Genomic DNA, 25,711 nt, shown 5'->3' on the forward strand with positions numbered 1-25,711 from the left:
AGTGATTTCTTTTCCTCATGCATAAGTTAGGCAGTGCCACAAAAGCTGTATGTATCTAGGAGAGCAGGTGAAAACTGCCTGGCCTTTCTTTTCAGGAATGGGAAAAGAAGTGGGCAATCTGCTGTTGGAGAACTCTCAGCTGCTGGAGACCAAGTAAGGAACTGTGGCATGCTCTGACCTACCTGCCTGGTTATAAACAAGATGTCACCTTGGAGTAGGTCTTGGCCAAAACTCCTGCCTCACTTGTTTATCTAACTCGTTGTCCTGAATACTTGTTCCTTCACTTTTAGAAGAAGAATTGCTCTCCTAAGCTGTTGCCTAACTGTTTCCTTTCTTCAGACACTTGGATAAAGCCTCTAGGCATGTGCTGGTAGGGCCTGATGTCATCTGAGATAAATTGCAAGCTTTAAATTCAGTGGGAATCCATGTGTTGGTCTGAGCCTCTGTGAGGATGTTGATGATAATAAGGTTTTATTTGGAAGGTTTGTTATTAGGAAAAAAAAAGAATTGTAATTGTTGAGTTCTTAAATATTTCGTAGTTGATGGAGGAGAAGCAGACAATGTAATGAAGTTGGTTTTTGAGAAAAGCTTGCAAACAAAGTTGAGGAGCTGGGAAGAGGAAAGCCAAGTACTCCCAGGGGAGAGCTGGAGGACCTACTGTGATGGGAAGCTACTGATTTTATAAATGTAAGATGTTTTGGAGCTGATTGGAAATGCATATTTCTATTGCCATCATCTGCAATTATCTTCAATTGCAGATGACAGCAATTCTGAAGGGTGTATTTCAGACTTTCATTCTGCCAAAAATAGATAGGTTGCTCTACACATGCCTTCTTCAGTGTTCTGTCATCTTCCGAAGGAGAGGTTGTTTTGTTAGTCAGGATGCAGGAATGGCCAAAACTTGTCCTGAACAATTATGGTGACTTCTCTGTTCTTCTGGAGGTCCGTCTTCCCAAAGTTTAATTTCCTTTGAGTCATAGCTGGACTGAATTGTTAAACACACTTGTTTCAACTCTCCTAGTAGCATCTGTGGCTTTAGTTAAAGATCTCTTTTATGTACAACTGCTAGTTTTGGGCATTTTTGCTTATTGTCCCTTTTACACCTTTAAGAAATGCTTTGAACGTTGTGAAGAATGATTTGATTGCCAAGGTGGACCAGCTGTCTGGTGAGCAGGAGGTGCTGAAGGGAGAACTGGAAGCAACAAAGCAGGCCAAAGCCAAAATAGAAACCAGAGTCAAGGAGCTGGAGGAGGAGCTAAAGAGGTGAGTGATTACCCCTCTGCCCCAAGGAACTGGGAGTGAAGAGTGGTAAACCCACCCCCTCTGTTTCACGCTGTTTCATTAGTGGGATTAGCATTGGCATTCAGAGGTACTTTAGAGAGCACAAGAAGGCAGGATTAGGATTCTGAAGGAGCGATTCCAAACCCAGGCTCCCTAGAGGTGGAGCATTTAGGGTATAAATTTGCAATTAAAAGCCAACCAACCAACAACAACCAAAACCACCCAAAGAAGGGGAGTTTCAAGACCAATAGTTTTGAAGGAAACTGCCAAGAACTTGATCCTCCTAGCAACCAGGAAAGCTGTGAGAGAAGTGAATGCCCATTCATTTACTGAAAGAGCTCATACAGAGTTGCACAAGAAATATTTAAATGCCTATATCGGTAATTGTTTCATTGTTCATGTTAAGAGTGAGAAGAGACAGAAGAGGTTCTAAAATCTGATATAGGAATATGCCAATTTTAATCTTCCTTTCAAACTAGAGAAACTAAAGCCCAACTGCCCAGCAAAGCCTGGGATGGTTTTACATCCATACACACAAAGCTGCCTCCTGGAGCTCAGAGCAGAACAGTTCCATTGTGGCTGGCTGTGCATGACTGCAGGTGCTCAGGGCAGAGGATAGGGTTTGTTCTCCAGCTGGAATCTAGAAGGTTCTGTAGTCTGAGCTCAGAATCACCAAGAATAACACAGACTGGTCTCTTTATTGTTCAGAATGTCTGAAATGAAAGTAGTCTTGCAAGCAGGGAGATTTTTTTAAATGTCTTTTGTAATGCCTCATAAGGTAGGAGTTAAAAGAAACTGAAAGCACTCACTTAAATACTTTCAGTATTTTTTATCAGGGCTTGGTGTTCTTCACCATTTTGGCAAACTGTTCTTCACGTTTGGTGTTTTCTTCACTGTATTGAATCACAAAGAATCAGAGAATCTACTGAAACCAGAAGCAGTCCAGCAGAAGCATTTAAGCTAGAATTTTCCCTTTTGAAAATGGCTCAGTTCTCATCAAATATTTGAATGCAGATGCTGGTTCAGAAACTGAAACTGGCTGAATTCTTCCAGTGGTCAGTATTTTGGTGCTGACAACAAATGTTTGAAAGAAAAGGGGTGAGATCGGTGAAACTGTTTGGAGTAATGTGCTGGAAGAGGGAGGGAAAATGCCAGAGAAGCATCCCAGCATTTGTACACTTGGTACACATGGTGATGGATACAGCCAGACTTCCCATAGCTGTTTCTCTTCCCAAAGCAAGCCATGGTGTCACTTGCTGTTTTGATCCCTTTCTTCCTGTTTCGTAGAGTGAAATCTGAAGCAATTGTTGCCCGACGAGAGCCCAAAGAGGAGGTGGAGGATGTAAGCAGCTATCTCTGTACAGAATTGGTATATGACATTACTAAAATGCCTGCGGGGAAAGGGGGTTGATTTACTTACCTGTATTGCTTCATGTATATGAATCCTGAGATGCAGATTGATGTACCTTTGTTAGCAATGAGGGCAAGGGTAGTGAATGGGTTGTAGCTGATGAGCAGGAAATCCCTTCATACAACTTTCAAACCAGAATCTGGTGCAGAGGAGCAGCCGACCCAGTGGCAGTATGACTGTGCAGGATGTAGTTTCTGTGGCTGGGTGCTAGAGCACCACCCTGCTCAATACCATCCTAATTTAGAATCAAGATCTAGTGTGCAGTGTGGATTCTCTCAGGGTGTTATGACTGTCAGGCTTCTCCAGAAGAGCCTGTCCCCATGTAGGCAATGAAGAAGATGTAGCTGTGAGGACATCATGCAGTGAAATCCAGCTTACACAGTCAGCTATGCAAGAGTGACTACCACCATGTCTTTGTGCTGCGTTTTTCTTGTTAATTCTTTTCCATAAGCCAGTATTGCCTGTTACAGCATACAGGCAGAGAAGGCTTGTGGGCTGTTCTTCTAGGACAGTTCTTGAAACTGTTTTGACTGGGATAGAGGCTGTTCAACAAAGACCAACTGTAGCTGAAAAAAAAAAGGCAAATCAAGCAGTAACAAGATTTCCTTGTAGATGTCCCTACTAGGACAGGGAATTCAATACATTTACTTATGTGATGTTACTGTTTTCTTTCTTACACGAGGTATCAGAGCAGGTTCAGTTTTAGCCTAGATCTCTTGACTTACTTGGAGTGAACTTGGTCTGTTGAGAATTTAGGTAGATGGGCACATCTACCTAACATTTTCAAGTTGTGCTCATGAGCTGCTGAAGAGAGTTGGATTTGTTTTCAGTTGAACGGACAGGAGGTCTGGTTCTTTTTATAATTTAAAAAAATAATTGATAAATTTCTTTCTGTTTATACAGTTCTTGTTTTGACTAGTCATACAGATTTGATTCAAAGTCCAGGGAGGCTAGAGAGGGACTTGATTGATTTGTGCTGTTCCAGGTCTCAGCAGCACTTAACTGCCAGGCTGAGTTTGGGAATTGCCACAGTCTAGCACAACCATGTGCCACCTCCTAATAATGAGTTCCCAAAACCCCTGCAGTCTTTATTTTGGGCAGATATTTTTTTAGTCATGTTGTTCTCATTTTCCACTTTTCAAAAGAGACAAAACAGACTTTTACTCATTTTGTTCCCAACCCAAAGCTGCCTTTGCCCTCATTGGAAGGTCAGTTTGTGTCACCAAAGAGGAAAACGTGTTTCCTTAGTTTCCTATATCCTACCTTTATCCATCTGTACTAACAGCATACCTCCTTGCAGTCCTCCTGAGAGGGCAGGTGGCATTATGTGGTGCTCCCTGCTGCTTGTGACTGGCTTTGCTACTGAATTGAATCTTTGGTTTCCAAATTTCTGGACCAACAGACCACTGTCAATTCTTACCATTCCTTGCAGACTATCAAAGCACCTTGCTGGCAATAGTCCCACACTGGGGTGTGTGTATGTGAGGGCTCTGTGTTCAAGTTGGTGGTGATTCTCATTCTAGTTTCCGTGGATTTTTGAACCCACGGAGGTCTGTGGTCATAGTTTGGAGCTCACTGTCTGAATTAGCTCCTCATATGGGGTAATGCGGGTGAAATCAAACAGAGCGGGAGAAGAACTAACAAATATGTACCTGTCCCTGACATGCCCGGTACTAACCTCAATCCCATTCCATCTTTTGTTGGCTGAAGCAGTGCTCCTCCCCTCTGCAGGACAACATTCCCATTGCCCAGCGCCGGCGCTTCACCCGTGTGGAGATGGCCCGGGTCCTGATGGAGCGCAACCAGTACAAGGAGAGGCTGATGGAGCTCCAGGAGGCTGTCAGGTGGACAGAGATGATCAGGTGAGGCTGGGTGTCAGGTGACATTCCTGTTTAGGGCAGAACCTGTTCATGTTTTACCTTGTGGTCAATGCATCCCCTACCAACACAGAGTTGAGAAGTACTGGAAGTTTTCCAGACTGTAGATGCTCTTCTCCTAATAACAATTTTTTCTGTCTTGCTCCTGAACCTGGGCTACAAATCTCATGTTGCAGCCATTATTTGGTGACACTTGGGACAGTTGTTTGTCTTGCTTGTTTCTTGTGTGCTTATTAATCTGGGAGAAGCTCTAGGAAGGAGTATTGCTTCTGATTTATGAGTTCTAAAGGCTATGGCTTGAAGTGACGCTAATGCTAGGTTCTGTAATTCCCACACTGTCTGTGGCAGACAGTGTTACAGAGAGTTGATAATCATGTTAAACACTCTTACTTGCCTTTCACATCAGCCTTGATACTTAAAGTGGTTGGGTGTGCTTGCTTGAAGACCAGGGCATGTCCCATTCCCTGGTGTCTTTCGAAACATGTTAGAATGAATTCTGACTTTCAGCATGGCTTCCTTGTTGGAAATGACCTGATGCTTGGCAGAGATGCAGAAATTAACTTGGTTCTGCTGTGTTTGTCCATAGAGCTTCCCGTGAGCACCCATCCGTGCAGGAGAAGAAGAAATCCACCATTTGGCAGTTGTAAGTTCTTTGGTGGTTAATGCAAGATTAAGAAAATGGGGAGTGTTGCCTTTTCTTCTTCAGACAACAACTTAATAGACTCTGATATTAATGTCAGATAGAATTTGGCTTAACCCTTTTGCCTTCAAGGGCTTCCTTTGTCCTTAGTGAAGTTAAAATCAGATCTGACCATGCACATTGATTTTGTTTCACAAGCTGAAAAAGTTCATGAGTATCCTGGAATGGAAACTTTCATACTCTGTCCTGGTTTAGGAGGACACACTCACAGTCAATTGTAATAAAGGGCTGTTTTTAGAAGGTACCTATTTCTGGAAGCTAAAAACACCTTATGCCAATCAAACCAAGGATGTAGGTCTGATTTTGAAGTCGAGCAGTTTTTGTACAGGCTTACAGCCTTTGATCCCAACCTCTTGCTTCCCCTTTTGTGTATCTATGGTGCTTGTCTCCCCAGGCACGTTTTCTCTTACTTGTTGGCCTTTCTCTGTTACTAGTTTCAGCCGTCTGTTCAGCTCTTCCTCCAGTCCTCCCCCAGCAAAGAGGACCTACCCCTCTGTGAATATCCACTACAAGTCTCCCACCACGGCGGGGTTCAGCCAGCGGCGCAGCCACACCATGTGTCAGATCTCCTCTGGCAGCCGCACCCTCGAGTTCTTCCCTGACGAGTGAGTTACAGGGCTGTGCCAAGCCAGCCTCCCCTGCAGCTCTCCCAAAGAACAGCAGTGTTTGAAATAAGCTTTTTTCCACTTTGGAAACAGTCTGTGTGATGTTAGTATGTCTCTGTTCTCTGTGGCTTATCTCCCTGAGCTTTCACTCTTCAGTTACTATATGGATGGGTTCAGCAAACCTTGTCCTCCCAAACATACAGTATCCATGGCTTTTCAGGCCATGATGGATCATCTCAGCAGGGAACACCGGAGCTCTGGGTGGCCCCACTCCAGTTCTGCACTTGTATTTGCAGACCGGGATGGAATGAAGGAGGGCTTTTGTGGTGGAGTGTGATGGCAGCATCAAGACAAAGGGATGAAATGTCTGCACAACCCTTTTGACAAAGGGTTGAAGTGAAGATAAAAGTTCTCTCCACAGCACATTAAAGTTCCAGTACTTGGTTTTAATTTAAACCATGCTAAAAATGAGCCTCTGGGTATCGCTACTACAGTCTTACCCAAATTCTTTGTGTTGTTGCTGATATGAAGGGAGAAAACTCTTCACTGCTTTACATGACTTCACAATGTGTTCTGTGATTGCAAAGGTTGTTTGGTTTCACATGGGGTGTGTTTTTATGGGAGGACTTTGGAGAATGTGGTGGTAAAGTAGGATAACTTCTACAATAAAAAGGATTTGTTGAAAAGACACTGGATCTTGTAAAAGGGTAAATTTAAACTTTTTAGATACCCACTGCCCTTATTCCATCTTTTTCTCTGATGACATCTCACAGTCATACTGTGGTGTCTGAGTAGTTCTCAGCAGTGTTTTACATAATGGGGTTGCTCACATGATTAAATTTTTCTGCTGATGTTGTTTGTACCTCAGAATGATACATTAAAAACCTTTTGAGAGCTGGAACAGACAAACAGCATTTGTTTATATTAAAAATGTCTAAAAGCTCATCCCTCAGTTTTTGGTTTAAGCTTTGCCAGTGCAAACCTGGAGTTGTTATGTTGGAACCAGCAGTTAGTGCATGTTTTCCTTGTCAGCAGACAAAGCTTAAAAAGGGATGGAAAAATCCATAGTTGACTATAATGAGGAGGGAAAGAACTGAAAATGCCTTCCTGATGGAGACATTAGATTAGTAAATTGTAATAGCTCAGCAAGAATTGGTGTGATCTCCTAGACAGGTTTTAGAGAAGGATTATTCCCTGTTTTTGAAGGGCTCTTGGAACATCATAAGAGGTGATGACGATGACTTGGCTTGCCACATTGCTCAGGTGATGGGTCAGAACTGCCTGTGTCTGTTTCTCAACACAGTTTTTCTGTCTCTGACTCCCTACGTCTTTTCACAGCTCGATTTGGTTTGCTGTGTGTGCCCTCCCTGATTCTGGCCACGCTCCCTTCACCCTCAGCTCCTCTCTTTAACCATCAGCTGGGTGACGCTGTGCTTCTCTCCTCAGTGACTGCACATCCTCGGCACGCCGTGAGCAGAAGCGAGAGCAGTACCGGCAGGTCCGGGAGCACGTGCGGAATGATGATGGGCGGTTGCAGGCCTGTGGCTGGAGCCTCCCAGCCAAGTACAAGCAGGTAGGGGCCATGCTCTGGACAGGCTGAGTGAAGGTGACTTTAGTCATTAACTAGGGACCTTAGTCATTAACTATTTAATTTAGACACACCATGTGCATATTTTGTTTGTATGATAATTGTAGGCGCGGACCAAAATGATGTTCTGTATATCTCCACCGAAGTCAATGGAGGGACATTCCTCTGCATGAAAGTACTGAAACCAAAAAGTACCCTAAACTAAAAGTACCCTAAACCAGAATTCAGTTCTTTTTAAAATAAATTTCCTTTGTTATAATTGGGCTGGAACATTAGTTATTTCATTTATACTGTAAGAACTTTAACAGTCATTTACTATGAAAAACAAATGCAGTTTATGCCCACTTCTTCCCATCAGTAACACAAAATCAAACAACATCAGCCTCATTTGTTGGCTTGTGACACATTTAACTGGTCAGAGACCTCCTGAAAGGGAGGAGCCTGGCAGCATGGCCTGGAGGTTTCAGGCCACAGAGTCATTAAGTTTGGAAAAGACTTTTAAGATCATCAAGTCCAACTGTCATGATGGAAGGGAATGCTAGTGTCCTGACTCTTTGCAGGGAGCATCCTTTCTCTATCAGCAGGGCAATGTGTAGCCTCTGTGGGCCATCACTGGGGCGCTGATGATTGTGAGATGGTCTCTTGGGTGTGCTGCTCCTCTCCCGTTAAGGACTGTCTTTCACACAAGATGTGGTAGGAAGCCTCAGCAGCAGCCACCTCTCGTTGGTTCTGTCGCACTGATTCCATCTCTCTTGCTGTATCCTGGTGTTTGCAGCTTTATACTGTCTTTTTTGTCTTCTCTCCCCCTAGCTGAGTCCCAATGGTGGTCAGGAAGACACTCGCATGAAAAATGTCCCTGTGCCTGTATATTGTCGCCCACTAGTAGAAAAGGACCCAACTATGAAGGTACGTTGTTTCTGCTTACCATGCTGTCCAGAAAGGGGACATAAAATAAGCAAAGGATTTGGGTCACTAAACCTGCCATTTTTACAACAATCTCTATTCTTCTGACATTATATATTCCAAATTCTATCTTCCACTTCCTTTTTTTTCTGAATGGTGGTTTGTAGTGAATGTAGGAAAAAGTATTTTAGGACAAAATTCTCAGCTGGTTCTGGTTGCTAGGTTCCCTGCTGCTCCCTGACTTTTTTTGCTTTTTTGAGACAATTCATCAACAACAACAATATTTTATGCCTCTAATGCTTTTGCTAAGACTCCTCAGGGTGTAGTGAAAACTAATATAAAAATTAATGAAAATGACCAAGTGAAAGTAAAAACACATTTCATCACTCCTTCGATTCTACTGTTCTATTATTCTGTTGACCAGAATTCATTGGTAACAGGCCAGTGTTATCTGGAGTAGATTTTTGTGAAGCCATATCTATTAATACTAAAATGTTTTGAGTAGAATTGCAGTTGGGCATAAGCGGTCATCTGTGTAGGTGGCAGACTTACCTGCTGTAACTGGTTGTTTTGAAATAGTTAGTTTGTCATTATTTCATTCAGAGATGATTTTTAGAAGTCATCCTGATGGTTAAATTTTAAGAAATTTTTATGCTGTTGTTTCTAGGAGGCTCTAGGTGTGATCTTTAGATAATGTTCTGTGCAGCATCTTTTCTTTAAGGTTTTGGATAAATCTAGTATTTCTGTAGTCCTCTTCCAGGCATTCTCTTAAAAAGCTCCCTGGAAATAATTCATAGGAGGTTAGCTGGATTTGATTTCAGAAAACTGCTTATTTGGGAGCTGAACCAGCAGACTGTTTTCCACACTTCTAGAGATGGGGCAGCCACAGGCTTCTCTCTGGGTAACCTCACCAGCCTCACACCCTCACAGGGAAGAATCTCTTTCTAATACCTCATTTAACCTGTCTTCTGTCAATTTGAACACATTAAACATCTGTCATGTCCTGGCTTGCATTGCTGCAGTGACTAAAAAGCAGTGATGTTGCTAGGTAGAGATCCTCTGCCTTACCTCTATCAATCTGGATATCTTCTAGTAGAAATCATCAAGATCTGGTGTTTCCAGTGAAATGTTTTAAATGTTTGACATTTGACAGTTCTCCTCAAAGGTGCCTAAATTCAGAGACCACAGAGCCTGCAGAATTCTTAGTTCAGATTCCTGCTTCTGTTTCTTAGCTGTGGTGTGCAGCTGGAGTAAATCTCTCAGGATGGAGACCTTTGGAACAGGAGTCCGGAAATGGGCAGAAGCTAGATCCTGGGCATGATCCTCTCACCTGTGACAGGGAAGTGGAAGGCGACAACAACAAAAGTAACCATACATCTCCTGAGAAAAAAAAGGTCAGAAAATAAAGTGGATTTTTTTCCCTCCGATGTTTTTTCTTATTTCATCCCTATCATACCCCCTCTCTCAGTATCTTTGTACTATACTATAAAATGCTCTTGTACTTGTGGGACTGTGTTGTGGTGTGCTGGCTCTTCTGTTACTTTTGGTGTGATTTGGGACAAATCATCCAGTATAAAGTTTTTGAACTTTTGCTTTTGAAACATTTGGAATTTTGAATAAAATCCTAATAATAAGGGCAATGAAATGCTTGATTGAGGTTGCTAGGAAGATTTTATAGCCCTCATCATTGTAAATTAATAAACACATTCAGGCAAAGCTTTGTTAAAAGAACATGGTCTGTGAGTCCATTTGGGCCTCTTGAGATTTAATCTAGTTCTGGTTTTTGGTAGCCTTAAGTGATTTTTTGGGGTTTTTTCCTGTTTAAAGAACCAAGCTGTAATTTGCAGATAATCATGCAATATTTTATACTGTCTGGTTTGTAGGGTTTTTCTCCATCCCTGTCTTATACTGCTGCCTTATACTCTCCCGAGGGCAGCTTGCTTAAGCTGATCAGTTGGGTGCATCCCAGACTCACAGCATTCTGGATGACTGAATAATCAGTGATACATTTGTCAGACATCTCAACAGAAAAATTAGTGGCCACATTGCTCTTGCCCTAAGGAGTCAGACAGGCTCTTTGGCCAGTGCTCTGGATACTAGTGCAGCAACATGAATGGAATCAAATTAATAAAAATAAAAATATAACTGACTAGACAACAATATAAGAAGGAAAAATTTCTTCTATAGTTCTACTGTAGAATAAAATATATAATTTAAAATAAATTACACCATGTGTAGGTGTCGCCAAGCACTGTTAAGCTCAGGTTGATCCAAGAGAAGTGCTGATTATGCCCATGTGTGTCTGCTCTCCCAAAGGCAAAGGAGCTCCATGAGATGGATGCCACATCCAGCCGTGTCTGGATCCTCACTAGCACACTGTCAACCAGTAAAGTCGTGATAATTGATGCCAACCAGCCTGGCACAGTGGTGGACCAATTCACTGTCTGCAACGCTCACGTGCTCTGCATCTCCAGCATCCCTGGTGAGTGCAACCCAGGCTGGGGTCTGCACACGGTCCCTGCCCCACTGAGGAGTAATAGATGTCCTCACTTGGAAGCTAACCCCTGGGCTGTGTTGTGTTCTGTAATTGTTCCCCAAAATCATAACCCAGATCTTGCCTTCCTGTAGGACCTTTCTGTGGACATCCCTCCCTGTTCAGTGTTCAGTAAGTTTTCCCTTTGGTGCACAGTGGGTGTTTTTTGGAACCAGGAGTGAGCCTTGTTGGGCATGGAAGGGCTCTGTACCTCTGTACCTATACTGATACTAGGGATGAGGGGATCTGCTGTGGACCAGGCTGCTGATGGATGGTGTGGTGCTTCCCCAGAGTGGTGAACCCTGAAGGATCAGAATCTGCCATCATTATGGTGACCTCAGGACTACATTAAATTAGCACTGATTGCTTGATTTACATAAGAGCCTGTTCTTTGCCTTCAGCGGCCAGTGAGAGTGACTATCCCCCAGGCGAGATCTTCCTGGAGGGGGATGCTAATCCCGAAGAGTCAGCTGGAGCAGATGGTGTCTTGGCAGGGATCACGCTGGTGGGCTGTGCAACCCGCTGCAATGTGCCACGAAGCAACTGTTCCTCGCGTGGGGACACACCTGTTCTGGACAAGGGACAGAGTAAGTTTTGGGATGTAAAACTTAGTGACATATCAATCACAGCTAATCCTGTATGAGCTCATGGTGTTACAGCCACATCTTCTTGTCCCCAAGTTAAGCACTTCAGAGGCCTCCAGAATTTTGTTACCCCAATACAGGATTGCCAAAGGCCCTTTTGGTACATTTCTTCTTAGAGCCCTCCTTTCTTCTTTGATTCACATGCCACAGCCTGGTTGCAGGAGTCATACAGCAGAGTATTTTGGGCATGTGAGATGTTTCCCCTGCTACGGGTGCTGCTGTTCTGATTGTTTTGTTGCCTGAGTGTTGGGAAGCCAATTAAGCTCACATGCAAATCATACTGCTGCCCTTGCTGACTCCATACTGTAGTGACAGCCTTGGAGCCCTTCCTATGCTGTGCTGTGCTAGTCACAGATTATGCTTCACTTTAAATAGTGTCTGTTTTCCCATCCAGGCCGAAGATACCTGACGAGCTGCTGTGTCTGTGGCACAGGCTCAGGGCTTGATTGAGTTTGGCAAGGAAAGATAAATTAAAGAATTGACAGCCTGATATCTATATAGTTAACTCATCAACTGATTCTTCAACATGTTTCACATTGTTCATTGTCTTTCAGGTGAGATGGCTCCTGTCTGCAATGGAAAGATCAACCAGTCTCAATCTACTGAGGAGGCAACAGAGGCTACAGAGGTACCGGAAAGCAGTGCCAGTGAGGCAGAGCTGACACAGGCCCGGCCTGGGCCCCTCACCGAGCATGTGTTCACAGACCCTACCCCAGCCCAGGCACCCAGGCAGAATGGGTAGGTGAGCCGGGGTCAGAGTAATGGTTCTGTTCTATTACTGATCCGTTTTCATAAGCTTTGTGATAAGAGAAGCAGCCTGATCTTCTGATAAAGTTTAGACTTCTATCAGTTTTGTGCCCAAGCAATTTTATAGATAGTATAACAGGGAAGGGAAAAAATGTAATGAAAACAGACATGGATCAGCGGGCAACTGACTGGGTCAGCTGTTAAAATGCAAGTATTTGAGCTCTCACTATGAACTTAGACCTGTGGTTAAGACAGATCTCCCAAAGTACATGTACACTTCATGTTCTTACTGAAGGACATGTTCTTACTGATATGTGTGTAGAAATGATGATTGTTTTATTCTAGTAGTACCTCTGATGTGCTGTAAAAGTAACGAAGAAAGTGTATTCACCACTCAAAAAGTTCTTAAGATAAACAAAGCTGATGTGATGGCCTGAAGAATAGGGTGGAAGTCTTGGATGCAGATTTTTCCTGAATGCCAATGTTGTTCTAAGTTGCTTCTGTTGAAGCTGCAAATATAGTTTGTATAATAGTCTTGCTAAACTCAGGTAGGGTCTGTAGATTTGAAGTACTTGTGGTTTGTAAGGGAAGGAGGAAGGAAATACTGTAAATTGCAGACTTGCAGTTGAAAACTACCAAAGAGAAGGAAGCGATTTGTGTCTTCAAGGGCCCATACCTGTCTGTGAGTGCCAGGCTGTGGGCCTAGGTGGGCATTCTGTGCACTGCTGCTGCTAAATCTCTAACACTGTTCTTTTGCCTCTTCAGGGAGAACGGGCAGCTGAAGATGGAGCCCAGCACAACACTGCCAGATCAGGAGTCAACCAGGGATGCTGGGACCTGCACCAGTGCTGCCCCCACCATGTGGCTGGGAGCTCAGAATGGCTGGTGTGTTCTCCTTGGGCTGGCAGATCTGTGTGTCACCTCCCTGCTCTGGGCTCTATTTTTCAAGTCCACACACCTTTTGTTCACTGCTTGTTTCTGGAGAAGGTTTCCATTCCTCATTTCATTGCTCACCATAGTCTCTGGGATTTAACATCACTTTCTTACCTCACCTCCACCTTTCCTACCAGAAGGGAAGACTCAAACCTGGGCAGGCTGAAGGTGTGGGGCTCTACTGCTAACCCTCCCCAATTTGTCCTCTCTCACAGGCTTTACGTGCACTCGGCTGTGTCCAACTGGAAGAAGTGTCTGCACTCAATAAAGCTGAAGGACTCTGTGCTGAGCCTGGTGTAAGTGTGTGTTCCAAGGGACCTGAAGGAGAAGGGCCCGAGTGATGCTTTAGAGCTCTTGGTTGTAGACTTACAGAATCAGAGAATAGTTTGGGTTGGAACAGACCTTAAAGATCCTCTTGTTTCAACTCCCTGCCATGAGCAATGATACCTTTCACTAGACCAGGTTGCTGCAAGCCCCATCCACATTCCCAGCCTCAAACACTACCAAGGGATGTGGCAGTCCCAACTTTTTCTTTGCTTTCCTAAGTGCATTGTTTTGTGAGAGAAGTTTCCCAAGGTTTTTGTAATGGGAAAGCCTCATACCAACCCATTTTTCTGCTCAGTTGTGGTCCTGACCTGATTCAGTGAATACATGTCTTGCAATATCAAGAGGAAGTAAGTGGGGAGGAGAAAGGCAAAATTTCACTGAGGGGTAAATTAGGGGGAATTTGTTGAAATTGATGGTGTTTTGTGAAGGAGAATGTGATGGTGTATTGTGAAGGAGAAGAATTCCATCAACAGAAAACTCACAGATGTGATAATCTTACTGCAGTGAAGGTAAGAGGTGTGACCTCTTGCAGAATGTTCCTGCAATGCTAAACTGACTGGGAATTCTGGAGACTATGTAAAGATGGTATGTGTGGATGGCAGGAAGAGTTTTTGAGTCCCTCATTTCTACTGCATTTTTTATGTATTTACTATTCTGTTATTTCAGGCATGTGAAAGGGAGGGTCCTGGTTGCTCTGGCAGATGGAACACTAGCCATATTCCATCGGGGAGAAGGTAAGAATCAATGTAATAAAGAAAACACAGTTTGGCAGTGGATTAAATGTTCTTCCAAGGTGAGAAAGTTGCTGGCTGCTGGGGTACAAACACCGAGTTAAAACACATGGCTATTACAAACATCATCACTATCCTAAACCATCTCAGCTGTACTCTAACACCACTTCTTGAGCTTTTCTGAACAAAAATGTGTGTATGTACTGTGTAGTGCATGTGGAGTAAATGTGACACTTTTAGGAATACATATGCTGTGCAGTTGTTTGAGGCACACTTAGTAAATTCAGTTTCTGGTCCTCTTCACTGCTGTGGGTTTTGTTTCCCTATGGCTTGAACAGTCTTAGCTATGTTCACATTGACAGCACATGGGGATTTACTAACTATGACTAAAGAACTTAGTTATTCATTGAGTAGCAGTTCATTCAGCAAGCAGAAATATAGAGATTTCTGGGCTTGTGCAATTCAAATTTTGATTCAGCCTTTGTCATGAGCTCAAGCCTGACCATTGACACATGAAAACTGTTCCCATAAGAAATAAGATAAAGCTTCATGACATAGAGGCTTCCTGTCTGTGAAGGACACAATATCTGCCTGGTTATTAAAAATAAGAGTGAGAGAAGGGAGGATTCCATTAAATTCCTGGTTAAATCCAGGATTTCCTGGATTTAACACTTTGGGGGAATTATGTTGTAGGTCTGTGATGTGAGGAAGCCTCACCACAAGGACCGTATGGCCCATTTCCTTTTAGGTTTCTGCATAATCTTGTTCAGCTGTCTTCCTTCTTCTCTCATTGCTTTTGTTGTACTTGTTAGAGAAGCCTGTTCACTTCATTGCAATAAGGGACGTTTAAATTGGCTCGATTTGAGAGCTGTCGGGCATCAAACTAAACTTTATTGTTACGTTTCATAAGTGTAAGGCTGTGCCCAAAGCAGGAGTCATAGGAAGGTCACAGACATAAGCAAACTGAGCATTTGAGTATCAGCTAAGCCTGTATATCAAGATATATATAGAAAGGTAGAGGATTCTGTTGTATGCTCACATGTCATGGAGGAGATGCATCTTTCTACACTTGTTTTTTAACTCAGATGGTCAATGGGATCTCAGTAATTACCACCTGATGGATCTTGGCCACACTCACCACTCCATCCGTTGCATGGCTGTGGTCTATGATAGAGTCTGGTGTGGCTACAAGAACAAAATCCATGTTATCCAGCCGAAGACAATGCAGATTGAGGTAAGAGAGCACATATGTGGCTATGCGTGCACACACTTGTGTGGTATTTATTCTTAACAGCTCTTGACCAAGATTGTCAGTCTGAGTCATATTATGATCAAATCTGCCAGGGGTTATTTGTTCCTTCCTCCCTTTGCAGAGCATAATTCTATCAGTAAGTCTAAACTGACAATTTTCTTTGCCTTTACTAGGGAGTCTGTGGGGTCATGTACTGTCCAAACATAGGCGTTTGTTTTACAGTGACTCTTCACATATAATCTGAGGCTTCTCCATCTTTAGGCATTATGGCACAAAGGAACAGTACAGTTAGCAGGCCCCTGGGATCCCATTAAGAGAAAGCAATGTTTAGAGCCTTTTGGGTGAAAATCAGTACAGTGGTCTTGGTACAAATCTGAGAGTGCTTGAAATAATTCTGATTGAGGAGAGAAGAAGTGCTTGATCTGAAGTTCACATTAGTGAGCCAAAGCAGTTTGATCTTTGGAATTTATCCTGGAGTTGTGTGTTTTCCTTTTCTATCAAGTACATTGAAAGCTCTTGGCATCTAAATGTTCTTGCTCCTGAAGTGGTCTGAAAAGACCATCAACTCTGCAGACCTGCCAGACAGCTGCTCAAGCAAAGGATTTTTTGTGCACAGTAATGAACTGCTGGGATCAGCTGTTATTAACACAGCTTCTCCCAAGATCTTTGGAACCCAAACAAGTAATCTCAGTTGAAAATTGAGTATGTGTATATGTGGAGTATAGATAATGGCAAAACTTCTGTGAACTCACATTGGTCTTTTAGAAATCCTTTGATGCCCATCCTCGTCGGGAGAGCCAGGTGCGACAGCTGGCATGGATTGGAGATGGTGTGTGGGTTTCCATCCGCCTGGACTCCACACTGAGGCTCTACCATGCCCACAGCCATCAACATCTGCAGGATGTTGACATTGAGCCTTACGTCAGCAAGATGCTAGGTGAGGGTCTGTTGCTTACTGAGCTCAAGGCAGAATTTGCCCAAAGCAGACCTTGCCCAAAGTCATCACTGACTGCCCAACTCTCATTCATGCTTCCTAGGCACTGGAAAGCTGGGCTTCTCCTTTGTCCGGATCACAGCCTTACTCATTGCTGGCAACCGCCTTTGGGTGGGCACTGGGAACGGTGTTGTCATCTCCATTCCCCTGACTGAGAGTAAGTGATACTTATTCAAAGTACTTCTGCATCTTTCCTAAAAAAAAGAAGCTTTAGGTGTTATTTCTGCGGCATGGCAGGTGGTTCAGGCAGGCTGATGCTTTCCTGACATTTGACACCCTTTAATCATAGCCATTTCAGGGAGAAGAGCCCAGAGTATGAGCAGCCCTGGACCTTGACAGAGCAGAGTGATGTGAACTGATTCTGTAGCTACTGTGAAACAGGAGAAACAAAGCTTTGGGAATTGTAGTAAGTCACGAAAAGGAGGTCATGGGATGACAAGTCACCAGGAAGATCTCCTTGGAAATTCTACTTTGGCCTAGTCATCTCAATGTCTCCACAGCAGAAAAGCTCCATTTACTCAGATTAGGGCTCAGCTTTATCAATTAAGTAGAAATAGGTATCCTACACCAAATCCAGCCTGGTGAGGGGACCCAGCAGTAAGAGTAAATAGGTGAATTTCTGGAGCTGGAAGTTTAATTGAAGCTCTTACTAGTCCTGTTCTGAACCTGCCTGTCAGCATCTTATTTTGAAGGTGTTATCCAGATCACCATGGGGAACTAGGATTTGAGACTGATTGCAATTGCTTTCAACAGAAAGCAGCCAAATGTGTGTTTTCTCACCAATGCTCACAGGAAAGCTGAGAAACAAATATCTCTTGTGTAAAAAGGGCAAACCTCTTGTAATCCTCCTGGAAGTCAGACTTGGATGGTCTCCTCTGAGGGCAGCGAAGTTGGATGTGTCTGGGGTTAACACCAGGAGGGCAGTGACACAGTCCTATTCATGCATTTTGGTCATTGCAATTTTGGTCTTGTTTCTGAGTTCCTTTTGAAGCCCATTCTGTCTTAAGGCTGCTGTCCTTGTTCTGAGTTAAACTTTTTCCCTGTTGTAAACCAATTGCTTTATCTTTGTGTGTTCCTGTAAAAAATGTGGTAAGCAAGAAAATCTGACTAAAAATGTAGCAATGGATCCTTGTGACACGGTCCCCCTCCCACCTCAGATACTACGTCTGTCCCTGTATGGTAAGAGCAAAGTGAGCAAGAACAGATTTAGTATCAACTAATAGGAGCTTCTGTAGTGGTTTCTCTAGGCTTTCTACTATTTTTGTTGCCCTCAAATTATCTCCCAGTAATCACCTTTTTCTTCTCTCCCATCCTGCCCATCACTTCCCATGCCCTTCTGTGTTCCTACTCCCTGCCTGTGCCTAGCTGTAGTCCTCCACCGCGGCCAGCTCCTTGGGCTTCGGGGTAAGTCCACTGCCTCCCCTCCCCTCCACAGCTGTCATTCCTTTTGCACCCATCCCCCTATGTAGTCATTCCCCCACCTTCCATTCTGCCATTCAACTTCTCTCCATCCATTTTTCCTCATCACTCTATTGTTTTAAGTTGCATTAGAGAAAAGCAACCAGAGACAGTCATGTAAATATCCTCATTTCCCACAGCTATAAACAATGTTTTCCATCTCATTGTTGATCCTTCTGTTTTTTTGTGTTAAGGATAATTATTCTTCAACAGTGGTTCCCTTACTGTGGTAGACCAGTTTGAGATGGGGACAGGAAGGGTTCATTTAGTCAGAAGCAGGAACCAGGAGTAGAGTGTTCTTCCAAGGTCTCCCTTGGTCATCCTTTGTTTTCCAGTGATGCTTCTTTCATCAGTTTCAGGCCAATGACAGGTGGTGCTATGGTACCTGTCAGCTGTAAGTTACCAAACAAGAGCTCGAACCCAAGGAAACTTGATAAGCATGAAGAATTGATTATGTTTGTGCCAGTTAAGGCAGGATCTCAGTTCAAATTCATGCCTTTCCAGGGTTAGAAATTAAAGGGGCTTTTTTCTCCCTCAAAGACATTCATGTGGCTGTCCAGATGCATTATCAACATGTGTCTCCTCCTTTTAAAGCATCTGATATTAGTTGAAGAAAAAAGCCAGATACTGTACACACATTGACTCTCATTCCTCCATCAAAGTATTTGTACTTGTCCCACTATCCTGGCTTGAACCTGAAAGGGGAAAGTCTCTTTTGTCCAACTGAAATTCACCCAAAGTTAAAACACAGAACTAGAGATAATTAATGAATTCACAGAGCTACAGATAATGAATGAATTCACTTTTTTACACAAAAGTGAAAGCTGCCTAGTTTCATATTATTCCTGTTGTACTGATGTGGGTGCATGCAGAAGGAAAGCATCTCCCACCCTGAGCTGAGAGCACTGGTCTCTATTGCTTGGTTAGTGGAAACTGTCACATTCTTGGAGCCTGGTCATGAAGGATACAGGGCCCTGAGCCCTCCTTGGAAGGTGTGGATGGTGAGCATCTGAAAGATGTTCATTGCTGGAGTAGCTGACAATCTGGTGTCATGGTTAAATCAAGAAAGGAGGAAGGACATCCACTTCTGTGATTGCTCTGAATAGGCTGAGAGGCTTCACCAGACCCAAAGACTGCTTTCAGCAGCATGTGTGCCCATTACAGGGTATGAGCAAAGGACTTGACTTGGAATTTGAGCAGTGCCACCAATCCAGAGCAGTGATTCTCCTCCAGCTGCCTTCTGGGGACAGCGGACAGTTTGGGTACCCTGCCAGCTACAAAAGACCAGGGTTGATCCTAGGACAGTGGGTTATTTCTGGAGGCTGGTCAGGATCACTGCTGGTGACACCAGTCTAGCTTGCCCCAGGCTAAAAAGGAGGGACTGTGTAATCTGCTGTAGTCTCCTCCATCATATCATTCATAAAAGACCTTTAAAGAGACCTGTACCTTTAAAGGTTTTTCTTCACAGCTCATGAGTTTTCTCTCTGATTGAATCCATTTTGTAAAGGGAACTCATAGCTATCACTGGTGGTGTTCTTGCTCTGTCTCCAGCCAACAAGACTTCACCAACCTCTGGAGAGGGCAGTCGCTCTGGTGGGGTCATCCATGTGTATGGTGATGACAACAGTGACAAATCTGCCAGCAGCTTCATTCCCTACTGCTCAATGGCTCAGGCACAGCTCTGCTTCCATGGCCACCGTGATGCTGTCAAGTTCTTCGTCTCTGTGCCAGGTAAGCACATCTCTCTCTCAGCAGGCGCTTGTCCCTCCATCCCTTTTGTAGCAGGGACTGGAGCTGGTCTGCAGCAGATTAGGGTCCAGGCCGTGGCTGACACTTCCTGTGGTTCACACATCTGTTTTTATACTGGAGTGACTGCCAGATCTGACTAGCAGAAAGAATTGGTCTGCACAATGTGTTTGTGTGCATGTGAACTGTGCAGCAGCTGAGCAGAGGCACAGACAGCACCTCTGTCCTCTCCTAGGCAATGTCCTTGCGACCCTGAATGGGAGTGTATTGGACAGCCCTTCGGAGAACCCCAGCACAGCAGCCACTGAGACAGAGGGTCAGAAGCTGAAGAACGTCCTGGTGCTGAGTGGAGGAGAAGGGTATATCGATTTCCGGATTGGTAAGTCCCCTTGGTAGGAGGCGTCTGGAAAGGTAGTGGGTGCATAGCTGTGGTCATGGAGTGAGGCATCACTGTTGTGGAGAACCAAAGCAGAAAAGCCCCTCACTGCTTCTCCTGCATCTGGCTGTGAGGGCAAATAAGGATGTTCCTTGCACAGCACAAGGATGTCAATCTGTGCCCTGTGGCTGCAGTGCCACACAGCTGTAGTGATGCCTACAAAATAGAGAACAAAACAACACAGTTTTGAGATTATGTTAATACAGGAAGTAATACAAAAACAGTCTTTAACTGGAGGCCTCCAGATGCAATATACACACATGATACAGGACTTCTACACTTTTGTAAGTTAAACAAATTAGCATATTTTACAAATATTGTCCAATTAGAAGACCAGTTGGTTAGGTAATTTTCCCCAGGTTCTGCCCCACTGGAGTTGGTCTAAGAGCTTTGCCCTACATTTATTACATCTATGATGCATGGTAAAAAGCAAGATGTCCTTGGTTGAGTAAGGGACATCTTTAGATGCAAGACTAAATAGTATTTCAGGAATTAGTTAGAAGGTTAGCTTACTGTTCTAAAATGTAGGGGAAAAGGGTAGGAAAAGTACTGGGAGCTACAGCCATGCATTCGCAGTCTACAAAGCTACAAATGCATTAAAACTATCATAAAATAGCATCAGTATGAATGGCTTTGGAAAGAACAAATGCATCTGTGCCACTGGGTCCAAACATTGCTGCCCCACTATGATTACCAATGCTGCTGAGGGTGCTCTGTGTGTAAAATCAGCTTCCCTGAAAGGAAGGGTAGTTTTTGTCGCTGCTGGAGCTAGTTTGTCCCATCCATGCAGTCCAGCTTCAGAAAAGAATGGGGTTGCTGTAAATGTTCTCCAGGCACAGAGAAAGATCTCAGTTCACAGTGTCTGTTATCAGACTGCTGGGACTCTAAAAGGGGTATTGGCCTCTTCAGAGTATTCCAGAGCATTTTCTTTCCTGCTGTTTTTACTCTCTGTGTTCTCTCTTCAGGGGATGGGGAAGATGATGAGACAGAAGAAAACGCGGGAGATGCCACCCAGGTGAAGCCAGTACTTTCCAAGGCTGAACGGAGCCACATTATTGTGTGGCAGGTATCATACATCCCTGAGTGAGAATTCCTCTTTTCCCACAATATAAGTGTCCCTCCTCCCGCCTGAATGCCACGTTGTACATACAGAATGCCTGCATTATAACTCCTGCTGGAAACTGACCCTGGACAACTGCAACGGTTCCTGCCTTGGACTGTGACCCCCTTGAACCTCTGAACTTGCAGCTTTCAACTCGGGCCCGTATGCTTTTGGCGTGGTTAGGTTCTTGTTTTGCTCTGGAGCTGGCATCTAAAAGGAGAGAAATGGCAGTACACCATAGAGGGAGCTTGGAGCCAGGACTGTGGGAAACCTTTGCCCAGTGTCAGGAGGGGCAGCTGGAGGAGGGTGGCTCAGGTTCTTGGGCAGGTTGCCTCATTCCCACCTGCATGAGAAAGAAGTGTGTCCCCAGGCATTCCCTGCCAAAGCAGTGACGGTGAATCACTTCTGCAGCACCCCAGCAGAAATCCTTCTAGTTCACCAGTAGACTCTTCATCTTATGCTTATTCACCCTTAAGCACAGAATAACATCCTCTGGACTTAGAGCCACAAAGGGTCCAAGGAAGCCTCCAGACATCATCATGGTTTCAGCAGCACTTCAGCTGTGGGGCTGGAGAAAGCAGCAGCACCCTTACTGTGGGGATCACATCCTCCATCTTTGCGGGGGGAAAGTCCCTTTCTCTGCTGCTGCTGTTGCCTCAGCAGTCATGTGCTGGGTGCCTGCCTCTGTGTGTCCCAAAAGAATGGTTTGGTGGGCTCAGATAGAAGATAGGTGTTTGATTGTCAAGGCCGAACAGCCGTAGTAGCAAAAGGGTACCAGAATGTTGCTTTTTTAAGAAAAGGCAAGGCTTTTCTTGCCTCTCCCTTCCAAAAAAGCCATACAGAAAAGAATTCCTGAGTTCCTTCTGAAAGGTTCATGTCGTGATTATCTCTGCATTGCATTTGGTGGCTTTTAAAAGACATGTGAGGGCAGATGGTGTTGATCTGCTGAATTCTGCATTAACACTTTGACATTGCCTCATCTCAAGGCTGTGTCTACTTTTTAGGACCTGCTGGAAGGGGATCTCTTTTCATAGAGACTTGGAAAACAGAGACTTGGCAGTTGGTTAGGACAAGTGCAGTCAAGGCTACGTCTCACCTGATGTCACACACAAAAAGAATTGAGGCTAGATTCCTGGCGTCTTTTACCTAATATCACAAGCACTGACTATGCTAGTAAGTTTGAAAAGGTGGAAATTCTGACTCCTGGAAAAAATTGACAGCCCCCAAGAGAAGTGGTGATAGTCCTTTCTGTCTAAGCAATTCTGAGTGATTGAACATGTGAACATTTGCTGCTTACAAAAGAAGCAGCAAAAATTGGGGCCAGGGAGAGTGGTTTTGAGCTCAAGATGCAGAATATGAAAGTTCCAGGTGTAGAGGCAATGGTGTGTTCTCCCTTTCTGACACTCCCACAAGGACAAATTCTGTGCCTCTTGAAACATTCTCTTCTAGGTGTGCAGGAGTGTAGGGCAAATTGCATTAGTGATGAATTTGGAAGCTCCTGGTGGTCCTGTTGGTTTTTTGCCTGACTTGTACAGCACTCCAGGGTTCACAGAGATGTCCTTGTGACAGTATGGGGACAACTGGTCAAGCCTCTGTCCCCTGGAAAGCTCCTGTGCTTGCTGCCATGGACCAGGCTTGCAGATCCCAGTATGCTGCAGGGATGCCATATTCCCAGGGGATGCTCTAACATGTGGCATCTCTCCTGACACAGCAGCACCTAAACAATTTTTGTATCCACAGTTCAGGAAAGGTAGTGGCATACATTTTCCCTGCAAGAAAGTAAGAGACATCTCTGGTGAACAGACATCTCAGCCAGCCACAGTGGTGCCCATGCTACGTGTGAGCAGTGCTGGTGACATGCACCCATCACACCACTCCTCCCCAAGGCAGGAATCCAGCTGGAGGGCATCTTCCAAGCATACACATACTGGACTCTGGGACTGGCACGAGGTTAAGGGATACATGGAGACACCACCTGCATGCTGGGGGACCTTTCACTAGGGGACATTTTGCTGGGGTACTGCTGATCGTGCCAGGCTTCTCATTCACTTTCGCCATGTGCTTTCTGCTAGAAAGACTCCTTTGGATCCCTCCCAACACAGAGTGCATTGAATTAAACAATATAACACTTACAGCACAGATTCCACTGTCATGTAATAGTTCATCAGTTAGGGCCAGGCAAATTTCAGAATTTGGGCTAGCTGAAGGGAAAAAGAAGAGTTCAGTTCCTTAACACTGTCAGTTCTTTTATAGGAAAGTCAGAATTGCAACATTTGTACCACTGACTGTTCTGTATCTGGTATGAGCAGTTAAAGGGACAGCACTTGCTCTCCTGTCACCCACTGGGCCCTAACAACACACGGGAATCTTCCATCAGATTCCTTTCCAGCTCACCTTTCCAGCTCAGTGCCATGTTCTCCTCCAAGAGAAGCACATGGCCTGGAGGGGCAGCTGCAGGAGGGAGACCCAGCCTCTGCTGATAGCTCCTGTGTCCTTGGGTCGCTGCTGGGCATCAAGGTGAGAACTAACTGGCTTCAATACGCTTCTCTGTCATATCTCCACTGTGATGTATGTAAAGTATCTTGTATGTTACAAAATGATTTTTAAAAGTGTCTTAAGGCCTGTAAACTCCGCTGTTTGGTCTGAAGATGGCATTCTGTAAAGAGCCTGCTGTACGAATATGTTCCCGTGCTTTGTCCCCTATGCTGTCAACAACAAACCGTATCTGTTCAGTATGTAATAAACATGTTAACATCACCTTGGGCACCATGTTTTGTCCCTATGAAGGCACTGGGAGTGCTGCTCAGTCTTTAAAAGGACACCTGCAAAGGTGGGAATGCAGCTCAAGTGTTCCCTGTTGATCATTTCAGTGGCAGGAAATGAAATGTTGATGGCTCACAGGGTTGGAGCAGAAGGGCTGGTCTAGCAAGCAACAGTGCAATCTGTAGCTTGTACCAGCAGCTGAAATAAAAGCTAGAAATATAAGGTGGCACAACTTCAGAAATAGAAGCTGGAGCGGAGAAGCATTCACCTGCTGGCTTGCTGGAACTTTAGTCAGGGTGGCCCTTTCAGGTGAACTGCCAGAGATAACATATCAGGTCAGTTTTCAACCCTGTACAAGGTGGCACTTCACAGTCCCATCAGCATTAGTGTCGTGGTTTTAAAGGAAGTAGGTTTTTTTGGGATGCTGTGGTCAAACCAATAGGTGCTCAGGTTTGAATATTGGCACCTGGTGTGGCCACTGAGGACATGGATACCCCTCTGAGAACACAGCAGATTAAAAGCTGAGAACTCCGGGAGGAAAACCCTCTTGGTTCCAGTCCGTGGAAGAGCTCAACGGGTGAGATTTCTGATCACATCTCACAGCAGACACCAGGGAGGGAGCATTTTCATGGGGGCACTGGCATAATCAGCATCATTCGACTGCAGGGAGCCTCTCAGTCCCAGCAGCATTTGGACACCTTCATAGTTATTTTGTAGAATTGCATTGATTCAAGGGCTAAACATGGCAATGAACCATGTCCTTAAGACTGGAGAGGAGCATCTTCTGCCCCAAGCAGGGAGCCCTAAGGTGAGTCACCTCTGTGACCAACACACGCACTGTGGTGTGGCACAGGCCAGGGTGTAGTACCACAGGCAATGCCTCTGCAGTTAATGGAGGCACCTCAACAATGAGGTTTGGAAATGTGTGCTGTGATCCATCCTAAATCCCTGGGGCTTCACCCTTTGAAAGAGCCAGGAGCAGTTTGAGCAGGGTCCTGGGTCAAGTACAGTCATGTCTGTTGGCTAAGTAGGCAGGTCACTGTCAACACCCTTCAAACAATCACCCCACACTGGTAAAATCTGTGAGGAAATGTACAAGTTTGGGAGATTCATCAGAACTCACAGCATGTTCTGGGTATGGAATCCAACACATGGCAAACAGGCTGTGCAGCTTCCCAGAAGGGACCTTCACTATCAGGGCAAGGCTCCCAGGCTGTCCAAGGCTCTGTGAGAAGACACCTATTTCCCTATTTCATGACCCTCAGCTCACCAGCAGGTCCTAACTGTCGTGCTAAGGGCCACCTAGACCCCCACCTCTACAGGGGCCCTTTCCTCCTATGGCCCAGGAGCCTCACTGAAGGGCAACCTGAGGTCACATGTAACTGTGTCCATCTCCTGCCACTCCTGGATTGACTCCTTGGACCCAAGGGGCTGGATTTTCCCTACATCATTTTCAGAAATCCCACCTCACCCAAGCTGCTGGGTGAGTCTGTGCCTTACCAGCTCCATCTGCTTTTGCTGCTGGCTTGGCTCTGTGGTATACTTTGACCATGGGTAATTTCTTGCCTTTCTGGGGCTGCTGCGACCAGCACTTGGGCCTGCAAACTGTGGTCATTGTGTGTGCCCCCTCAGGGAGACACTTCCTCTGCTGGTGCTACATTTAGATCGCAGCTGTGCAGA

At 44.7% G+C, this 25,711-nt stretch overlaps 1 protein-coding gene across 17 annotated transcripts in view; it reads left to right on the forward strand.

The window, feature by feature from the left end:
- MAPK8IP3 (mitogen-activated protein kinase 8 interacting protein 3) overlaps window positions 1-24,015 on the forward strand; it is a 72,741-nt gene extending 48,726 nt beyond the window's left edge. For 8 of the 17 annotated variants that reach the window (XM_084216655.1, XM_084216670.1, XM_084216664.1 and 5 more), the window contains 23 exons: window positions 96-153; window positions 1,111-1,263; window positions 2,569-2,650; window positions 4,403-4,554; window positions 5,156-5,212; window positions 5,704-5,874; window positions 7,321-7,447; window positions 8,273-8,368; window positions 9,598-9,759; window positions 10,682-10,847; window positions 11,300-11,485; window positions 12,097-12,280; window positions 13,055-13,174; window positions 13,438-13,518; window positions 14,216-14,283; window positions 15,366-15,514; window positions 16,298-16,469; window positions 16,570-16,683; window positions 17,892-17,930; window positions 19,536-19,715; window positions 19,966-20,109; window positions 21,132-21,232; window positions 21,319-24,015. In XM_084216655.1, coding sequence (XP_084072781.1) covers window positions 96-153; window positions 1,111-1,263; window positions 2,569-2,650; window positions 4,403-4,554; window positions 5,156-5,212; window positions 5,704-5,874; window positions 7,321-7,447; window positions 8,273-8,368; window positions 9,598-9,759; window positions 10,682-10,847; window positions 11,300-11,485; window positions 12,097-12,280; window positions 13,055-13,174; window positions 13,438-13,518; window positions 14,216-14,283; window positions 15,366-15,514; window positions 16,298-16,469; window positions 16,570-16,683; window positions 17,892-17,930; window positions 19,536-19,715; window positions 19,966-20,109; window positions 21,132-21,232; window positions 21,319-21,351 — 2,795 coding nt within the window. In that variant the 3' untranslated portion in view covers window positions 21,352-24,015. Of the gene's footprint in view, window positions 1-67; window positions 154-1,110; window positions 1,264-2,568; window positions 2,651-4,402; window positions 4,555-5,155; window positions 5,213-5,703; window positions 5,875-7,320; window positions 7,448-8,272; window positions 8,369-9,597; window positions 9,760-10,681; window positions 10,848-11,299; window positions 11,486-12,096; window positions 12,281-13,054; window positions 13,175-13,437; window positions 13,519-14,215; window positions 14,284-15,365; window positions 15,515-16,297; window positions 16,470-16,569; window positions 16,684-16,815; window positions 17,844-17,891; window positions 17,931-19,535; window positions 19,716-19,965; window positions 20,110-21,131 lie in introns of those variants that run through there. The other 9 variants (XM_084216663.1, XM_084216665.1, XM_084216667.1 and 6 more) reach the window with 9 other exon arrangements.
- Window positions 24,016-25,711: the final 1,696 nt, after the last annotated feature.

The sequence above is a fragment of the Fringilla coelebs genome (assembly GCF_963513975.1).
Source record: "Fringilla coelebs genome assembly, chromosome: 16".
NCBI lineage: Eukaryota > Metazoa > Chordata > Aves > Passeriformes > Fringillidae > Fringilla > Fringilla coelebs.